The sequence below is a fragment of the Elaeis guineensis genome, chromosome 14, assembly GCF_000442705.2.
Source record: "Elaeis guineensis isolate ETL-2024a chromosome 14, EG11, whole genome shotgun sequence".
In the NCBI taxonomy this organism is placed as follows: Eukaryota; Viridiplantae; Streptophyta; class Magnoliopsida; order Arecales; family Arecaceae; genus Elaeis; species Elaeis guineensis.
Genome location: NC_026006.2, coordinates 69,388,961 through 69,398,420, shown reverse-complemented (window position 1 = coordinate 69,398,420; position 9,460 = coordinate 69,388,961). Strand labels below are relative to the sequence as shown.

At 39.4% G+C, this 9,460-nt stretch overlaps 1 protein-coding gene across 5 annotated transcripts; it reads right to left on the bottom strand.

The window, feature by feature from the left end:
• Window positions 1-4,820: 4,820 nt before the first annotated feature.
• On the bottom strand, window positions 4,821-7,496 carry LOC105033004 (uncharacterized). Of its 5 annotated transcripts, XR_002164504.3 has the most exons (6): window positions 6,881-7,495; window positions 6,454-6,765; window positions 6,078-6,360; window positions 5,646-5,745; window positions 5,399-5,510; window positions 4,821-5,017 (listed from the first exon to the last, which is right to left on the bottom strand). XR_002164504.3 is itself a non-coding variant. In XM_073248780.1 (5 exons), the coding sequence occupies exons 1-4, from the start codon at window positions 7,175-7,177 to the stop codon at window positions 5,651-5,653; spliced, it is 987 nt and encodes a 328-aa protein (XP_073104881.1). In that variant the 5' UTR covers window positions 7,178-7,496; the 3' UTR covers window positions 4,821-5,017; window positions 5,646-5,650. The 5 variants fall into 5 exon arrangements, 3 of the variants coding, with proteins under 3 accessions (XP_073104881.1, XP_019705538.1, XP_019705536.1); XR_003798785.2 differs by having other exon boundaries at window positions 5,399-5,745; window positions 6,881-7,496; XM_073248780.1 differs by lacking the exon at window positions 5,399-5,510 and having other exon boundaries at window positions 6,881-7,496.
• Between the last annotated feature and the right edge of the window lie 1,964 nt (window positions 7,497-9,460).

Here is a 9,460-nt window from a genome sequence, read left to right as displayed (position 1 = left end):
AGCTTGACGTGGCACGGTGCATGGAGAGACGTATCGGGAGATGAAGAGTTTTAAAATCTCTCTCTCAGCAGATGATGGTGCTCTTTCATGATCTGTTTTTGACTGATGAGTCTATTAGAGAACTCAATGGCTTTGGAACTTGACACAACTCTTCATCGGTTCTGATGTGTCTGGGCAAATCAGCAACCTCCTACATAGTTCAACTTGAGACTGGCAGCTTCTTTTACCATGAAAATTCATCAGATGTAGGCCAGCAAAAGTAAGAAAATGTGGATCATGTTTTGCGAATAAGTATGACAATAGAATCAGTGTAGAATGTACCAATTTTCCTTCTGGAAAAGAGGTGGACTTTTCATCTTACTGATGGCAACCACATTTTATGATAAAAAAGACAATGGTGAATGATATTAAATGTGGCAACTACATAGAGAAGATGAAATTATAAAAATTAATTTTTTATAAAACTAATTGATTGTCTTTTATTTATTTCAATTTTTTTTTTTGAATATAGCTCAACAGTTATCGAAACAATCAAGGCTCCAAAGTATCAAGAGACCATATTTTTGCTATTATTTTTATTCTTGAAGTCTGTATGTAAATATTGTGTTGAGACTCATATGTTTAGAAAAAAAAATATAGTGTATTTACGCTTGTTTTATTGAGACTATAAATTTTTAAGCTTTCATTTAAATGTAACCAAGTTGCATATAGTTTATTAATATTTTTATGCTTTATTCATTTTTATCGGTGGATTGTAGTAGTTTATTAAATCTGTAGATAGACTATATATGTAAAGAGCTTGAATAATAGTCAGATGTTATGTAACCAGAGATGAGAACCTTGTAACCAAAAAATAAAGCAGCATAAATAGACAGTATAACTATGTAACCATAAATCAAGCGCACCTAATAGGACAATACTTTTATGTACCAATTATGTAACCTGAAAATAAATCTGTAGGTGAACTAGATTTGTCTAACCAAACCAAGTATTTATATAATCAAAAATTATTTTGTGCAACCAGAAATAAAAAATGGGTAACTGGACCACTTGCGAACACTAGAGTCGACTCACTTGTGAATCGAGCTGACTCTGACACAAATAGTGATTGATACATTGGCTTGGCATGAAGCCGAGCTGACTCAGATTGAATTCGAGCCGGCTCTCTTAGAAAGCAAGGTATATATCTATGTAACCTAAATATTAACTTGCGTAACTAGTTATTGAAACCAAGTAACCTATGTAACCTGAACATAAATCTGTATAACTTGAATCTAAATCTATGTTATCTGAATATAAACTTGTGTAACCAATTATTAAAATTACGTAACTAGAAAACTGGCTCCTGCTCAAATATATCATAATCACATAGCTTTCAATAAATTCCTTTTTAACCAATCTATAATAAAAAATAAATAATATAATATTAGGTACATAATTGTATCTCAATTGTTCATCTATAAGTAAAAGTTACATTAAATTTGAACCCCCATGATACTAGCCTCATCCCCATTAGCAACAGTCTTCTCATCCTCTATGTACTAGTTAGTAGCTTCACTCTCTTTCTTCACTTCATTTACAGCAGACTTCTCAAACTGCTCTTCATCATTGACAGGCTTTTCCTCTATTATAGTTGTATTATCTTCCTTTTGTGTTGCAATATATGCATAAACACAATCATATAACCAAACAATAAAAATATATAACTAGACCAGATAACTGTATAACTAAATACCCGAATCTGATAACCATACACACTGTCACTTAAAAATTGTACATCAATATCTTCAACTCAGGTAGTTAGATCATCCTCTTCTCCGGAGTGACCAATCTGAAGCTTTGAGCATATTATGATGCTTATCCAAATATTGACAAATCTAATTTTTCTGTTATAATTAATCAGTTATTTATCAGTAATTTATATCATAACAATATGTAGAGGGTTAAGGAAGCATACCAAATTAAGTCCATTGGGATAATAGGTGGATGAAAAGAGGAAGAAGTAATGCTTGAAGCATTTCTTCTCCATATCCATCATTAGCAGGTGCCAGTGGCTGCTAGTACATAACGGCATAAAGGCCAATTTTGCCTTATTAATTTTGAATTGAAAATCTCTAAGAATACTATCCGAAAATTTCCAAAATCTCTGTTGTGCGTGTTGCTATAGGAAACACCAAAAATACATGATCAATAATAGCATACAGTATCATTTCAAAGTAAAAAAACTCTAATCAAAAACTCACTAGCAACCATGGCCTGATGAATACATAAGGAAAATGCTTATCTGGTTCAAATTCTTGATGCTCCCGAAAGAGTGCCATGAATACATCGCAAACCTGTATAATAGTTCAAAGCATTCAAAAATGTTCGTCGATCATTTTTATCCTAAATAATTTTTAGGGATCAATTTACAACGTCTTCCAACTTCTGGTTAAATAGTAGATCACGAACTTATTTTCGTGAAACAAAGCTATTACTGTTGAATCAAACTACTATCCTGTAACTATATAGAAAATTCATATAATCACATATGATCACTTGATAATCAAAACTGAAGACTGTGTAATCAAAGGTGAAAACATATAACCAAAGAAATTTTCAGTATAGCTAAAAATATATTGGTGTAACTATACGTACGTTTAAAATATGAAATCAAATTTGCTATAGAAAATTATCTATTGTTGGCAGCTTATATTTCTTAGAGATCAGCTTGCCAAAGGAGATGAGCTTGTAGCTCTAGATGGTTCATGACTTCCAATCATAATCAAACATGTTATGCAAATTCCAAAATCCAGACAGTTCTTTCTGTGCTGCTGCCATATTTAATATCATGTACCACTATCTTTTTTATCACAAAATATGGTTGCCATTAGTAAGATGAAAAGTCCACCTCTTCTCCAGAAGGAAAATTTGTACATTCTACACCGATTCTATTGTCATACTTATTCGCAAAACATGGTCTACATTTTCTTACTTTTGCTGGCCTACATCTGATGAATTGCCATGGTAAAAGAAGCCGCCAGTCTCAAGTTGAACTGTGCAGGAGGTTGCTGATTTACCCAGACACATCAGAACCGATGAAGAGTTGTGTCAAGTTCCAAAGCCATTGAGTTCTCTAATGGACTCATCAGTCAAAAACAGATCATGAAAGAGCACCATCTGCTGAGAGAGAGATTTTAAAGCTCTTCATCTCTCAATACGTCTCTCCATGCATCGTGCCACGCCAATGTTAGGATCGGTGTCAGTTCGAAAAATAGGGGAGAAAAAGGAGCCATTAATGTCGGCTCGGACTTAAGAGGTTTAAGAAGGAGAGAGAGATCGGAGGAAAAAGAAGAAAAATGAAAAGAAAAAAAAAAGAAAGAACATACCAAGAGATTATCGACGTCGGCTGCTGGTAGAGATGGAGAGAAAAGAGATGGAGGGTGGTGGCGACGTGCGCTTGGGTGGCCGGATGGCGATGCTGTTGAGATCGCGGTCAATGACAGAGCATGAGAAAGGGAAGAGGAATTAGAGATGCGGCGTTAAGAAAGGATTTTAGTTGAAGGAGTTAGAGGGCAGTATTTATAAATAAATCAAAAATTCATCTCCAAATAAGTCTCTGCAGAGTTAATTTTTTTCTCCAAAACCATCCAAGAACAGTTCTGTTATTTACATGAACTTAAACGACAGCAGATGATAAGAGTGGATGGTAGAGATCTAAAAATAACTTCTTAATAGTTAAAAAAATATTTTATTCTATTTAAAAAATTTTAAAAAAAATTCAGACCAATCTAAAGATCTATAAATAATTTTTTCTAATCTTTATCTTATATAAATAAAATCTAAAGGACATCCATGAATGCCCATTTTTATGTTCTTTTTTCTGTTATATACAGGTCAAACTCAGCTCCAAGGAGAATAGTCTGAGTGCTCCACGCTCCATTATTCAGCTCGGCTTGGATTTTGGCAGAAAGGCACCACCAAATTACCAAAGCAAAAGATCAAGAATCACCAAGTCTCACAGCTAGGCCCAAGCAAAATAAAAAGGTCAGGAAATCTTACACAATCCACCAACCGCTGTGATTATCATTTAACAAAGCAGAGAGCACGAACGTTCGATTACATGACGACCATCAATCGGCACGATCGAACATGTCTCGCACATGGTGGGCCATCAAAATGTAATATCTCTCCCTGCCATATTTTCGAGTTCACGGGAGGGACCGTGCAGCACATTCATGCAGCCCATGAATGTCAACAACTTTCTCGCTTCCCAGCGAGCTTGTACCTGCTTCCACTACAAAGTCTTCCACCCCTGCCGATCGAGACAGCTACGACTACAGTTTTTTCAAAACATACACTAAGCAACCTTCGGCCGTCTTCGCACCACGCTTTTATAATTTATTATTAGCCAGAAATGTAGACATTTTCTTTTGGTAGAGCAGAAATGTACACATTTGACCAGGTCAAACAAAGCAGTACACGCTCCCGTCCAAAGAACAACTGTGTATGAACAAATAAAAGTCCAAGAATTTTACCCAAAAAAAAAAGAGTCCGAAGAAAAGGCCAGTACGGCAAACAAGGCCAAGTAACCACCCCTGTCACATCTTTTTATAAAGAATAATTCGGGTATTATTTTCTTTCTAGAAAAAAACGAAGAACAAAACCAATCACGTCCGACATTTACAGATTCCATTTCGGGTACCTGACCAGCCTTTCTCGGTGCCATCCCGCCATCCCATCCGATGGTCCTCAAGAGGGGGACACAGACAGAAAAATCCAATGCAACACAGAGCAACAAGAAGACAAGGTCCCTTTTTTTTTTTTTTTTAACGATGATATATTAAATCCTCCTTTCCCATAAGATATAGATTGATAAAACATACAGCAGACCACTGCACAATTGTACATGACCTTCTTAACTTCCATCCTCATACCAAAATCACAAAAGAAGAAAACTAAAACCAAAGCCAACAAAAAAGACGTCTTGTTTGTTCCTCAAGCTCAAGCCTTCGCGGCGCTTGCAAAGTTAATAAGGCTGCAAAAGAGAGAAGTAGGTCAGGCTTGGTGAGTACAGAAATGAACTTCAGAAAAGTGTGTCTTATTGGATAAGCACCCCAGTACTAATTCTTCTCCAGAACACCAAAACATGACTTATTTCTTCCTCCACTGTTCCCCTTCCAGTCCCCACACCGAGGCAAACTAACTACTTGAGATCTCAGTCTTCCCTGCACTTCCATGATCCATCCCCAAATTCAATAACAGTATTCCCAGCTAGGCGCTACTAAAAGCATCACTTGATGCTGTATTCCTCTAACTTTTGGTTCACTTGCTACCAATACCTACCACACCTAGCACAACTTGCTGGGAGACCACTATTCGGTAAGCAAGAGGTTAGAAATGGAGAGAGGGTCAGTACGTCCATTCCTGTGGGAGACGGATGTCATCGCTCGCAACGACCGGGTGCTGGGGACGGAACTGGTTGCGCTTCTGCTGGGAAAAGGCGGTGTTGGCTCGGCCCAAAAGAACATCTGAGGCAATAAAAAGAGACTACTGCTAGCAAAGAATGATCCCCCTCAAATCAAAATACGTACAGTGCTCCAAATGACAGGAAATAATCAATATGCATGACAAATATTCCAAGTTTTTTGAAGAAAGAGTCTTGCCGTGATCAAGAACCCGCATAACGTTGCCGGGACCCCAATTCCTCCAGATTCAAGTTAAGAGTCTGGCCCACTCGTGCCGGAAGAAGCACGGTCCAGCAAGCTGATGAATAGAAAAACAGGGAAGGAAATCAGATATATGTGACACTAACCAAAAGTGTTAACAGGAAATTCATCTTGTGAAGAGCAGTACTAAAACATGGAAACGATGCCACCACTATAGCGGACACAAACCTCGACTAGAAAGACAAACATGGTGAAAAGGAAGAAAAAAAACAAAAGTATTAGGCTTCAACATCCCGAAACAGAACTCAAATTGCAAGCGGATATCTAACAACAACAACAACCGCATCTAATAGATTGGTTGTGTAATTTTCACGATTTCACCTCAGACCGACCTTAGGTCTTGTCAATGTAATTGCCGAGTGTACATACCTGGTTTCTCGCGTGACTCGGTTGGAACGCCGACTCTTCGGGGCAAGAAAACTCCCGTGCCGGCGGACTCCTTTCTAACGCCGGCGCCGGTCAGGAAAACCGCTCTCATCCCCGAATCGGGTGGGGGTTGCAGCTGAGGCTTCTGAAGAGGCGGCCATGCCGAAGACGGCAAGCCAAGAGGCCCGCCGTACCGCCTTTCCTCACCATAAACCCCGACGCAGCCGCTGCCCCTCGCTCTGCTCTGCCTCCCCTTCATTAACTGCTGCTGCTTCAGATGATGAAACTACAAAAGACGAGCAAAACACCAGAATTAACGGATGCAAGAATTTAAAAAAGGTGAGTACCGAAGACAGAAAGCCGCCTGAAAGAGGCTCACTTGAACCGCCCGTAACTGCTGTTGGGTAAGATGTGCGTCGTGGTAGCCGGTGCTGTGATTGTTGGAAGCGGTGGAAATCGGAGGAGGCGGCTTCCTCAAGAGCCCGCGGTCCTGAATGTTGTGCTTGTTGCTGGGGTCATTGAGCCTCAGCCGCCTCACCTGCAACGCCGCATCGTAGAGCAGATCCTCGTCCTGCTCTACTGGAGTCAACGAAGGGGAGGGGACTATAGATGGGCCAACGGGATTCCCCTTCCCTGATGCCGACCAGGGGCTCAGAGTAGACTGTGGTGAACCAGCCATAATTTCCCGTGTCTTAGGAGCAAATCAAGAAAGCCCCAAGTCAGCTGATCGGAAGGATTTCTGCTAGTACTCGCCGGAAAAAAAAAAAAAAAAAAATCATTCGGAAGGATGGTTGGAGTATGGATACCTTTACGTTGTCACCGGGCAAAAGAGGGGATCCCTCGTCGTCCTGGAGAAAGGAGTGAGCCATCTCTTGGGTCAGACAGGCCATGTAGCCCTCCTCCTCGCTCTCGGTCACGGTTGGGGTCGGAGACTCCACCACAGAGCTCGGATTCGAGTCGGAGCCGGAATAAAGCTCAGAGGAGAAAGAAGCCCCAGCAACCTCCGCATCCGCCTCTGTGGTCTTGTCTCCTTCGAGGAAGAAATCGTCACAGAGGAACTCGGACGGAAGCCAGAGCTCGACGTCCTCCATATTTTTCGCCATATCGGGTGGTAAGGACGGGTTAGAGGGCGAGGACCAGAGAGACGGTTAAAAATAAAATAGCAGTGATAGCAAGGGCCACAGTTGGGCAGGTTTGCTGGTTGGAGAAGAAATTATAATAGCCCACACTCGCTTGAGCTTGGGCCCCTACCAAAAGGCAAGAAGGGACCCGAGAGAGAGGTAGGGAAGCGAGAGCGTATCGTCTCCTCCCTCGCTCTTTCCTTTTCGAGGGCAGAGGGGGTGGGGAGAGGGATGTCCCTTTAAGAGGTAAGGTAGGGGAATGTCGACTGTTGGTTGCGATCACAGCGGCGTGTCCCGCCCGCGTGTTTTGCAAGGTCAAGATGACGAATTATTATCAACAAGAAACCAAAAAAAAAAACGAAATGAAGGAAACCCTAGCTTGAACCGTCTTACCCTTGTCCGCTTATATTTTCTCCTCTCTTCCACTTGACTTATCCGTCCTTGCCATAGAAAAGCAGTAGCTGACTTCCAAAACCCGGCAACGATAAGATCTTAATTATATTCCAGAACATTTGTGTCGCATGTTTGATAAGACTTGAAGCTAAAATCCGCAAGGTTTCTTATTTACTAATAATCAAAGGCAGAAAAACACGGTAGCGTTCCTGCAGAGTGGTCAATGTCCCGGTAGCAACACGACAGAAAATGACAAAAACAATGCTACTCCATTGTCTACCATCCCTTCCCGTTGCTTAAACCACCATCTTGCTCTGATGACTCGTATAATTCAAAATTAGCTCAACAAACTTAGAGAGAAAACTATTTGAAAAAAAAAAAAAAAAAGTGAATTTTATCTGTTTGAATATGTTATTAGAAAGGGCAGATGCATCATTAACGTGTAAAAATCCGATTTCCGGTGCGGAAAAAAGCAAAATCTCCATGCAGACGGTAGAAGGCAGTGGGGAACATGAGGTAGCCATCGTACATTCGCTATGATCTAATAAATTGGGGGAAGCTCGGCTTCCTCCTTTTCGCTGTCAGTATGTTTGTGCGTGTGTGTGTGTGTAAGATAGCTATGTCCCTCACTCCACGGTCTAAGTACATGATCCAAATCAAACTATATTTGTCAGATTCGGATACAAGTTCAAATCTTACTAAAGTTATATATCCATAGTGAATATATTTTGGCTCAAAAAAGATTAGATATTGGGTTAGAATTTTGTCACAAATGTGACGTACAATAAATTATTTTATTATATTATTTTATTATCTTTTCAAATTATTTAATGTAGCCAAAATATACTATTGAATCAAAAATAATAATAATAATGATGTTGATGACGACGATGATGATATAAACTATATCAAAAACAAGATATCCATTTAACTCTTTTAGATATTTTTATATGGTCAAAAGAAAGAAAGAAATAAAAGAATCCTAAATTAATCAAACTCAATACAAGTATTAAGCCATAACATTCGTGTGTTGCATAAGATTCATAGATGGCATGGACAAAAATTTGATAGAGTAGGATGATTTACGGTCACATCAGTCTCTACTTTATTTTTTTTCTTTATGGTTAAAAATGATAAATATGCACAAACATGTATAAATGCCTATATATATATTTATCTATTTAAATACATGTATTGTGTGTACGTGTAAGCTTTGGCTATGGGTCTGCCTACATCCATAACTGATGCAATAAAATTCAGCAACTTATTTTCAAATACAAATATAATATAATATTTATTAAATTTATTTTTATATTTAAATATATCAGAGATGGTTTCTATTTCATTAGCGGGATACATCCATATCCTATCGCCGTCCCGTGCGTCCGCCGCTCGAGCGATCCAGTTGAAGCAAATTACCAAATTTCATTCTTTGGACAGATGTGATAACTGATAGCAGCGGGAGACGAACGTCCTTTGCCGCCGTCGATCATGCAATGGCCTTACGTTTTTTTTTTTTTTTCTCTTGAATCTAGCGGTGACGTGGCAGGATGTTGAGATTTGATTCAAGACGCTGTCTGCCACCGTTGGTTTCAACGGCTGTCGCTGGGGCGGCGACGGCCAAGTCTCCAATTCGCGGACGCTACTCCAGCTTATTAAACCTACCTAAACATCCCCACCTGACGCCAAAAAAAAGTAAGAAATTATGACTATTTATATAAGATGATACACGGAAAATATGCAGGTGGTAGATGAATTCGGTGGGAAAAGTACTTCCATGCCGAAAAAGACAGGCCAAAGTAAGAAGAAATTTTGGTGATAATAAAGAAGAGGATAACATTAGTTCCATCTTACTTAATCTAACACAAAATA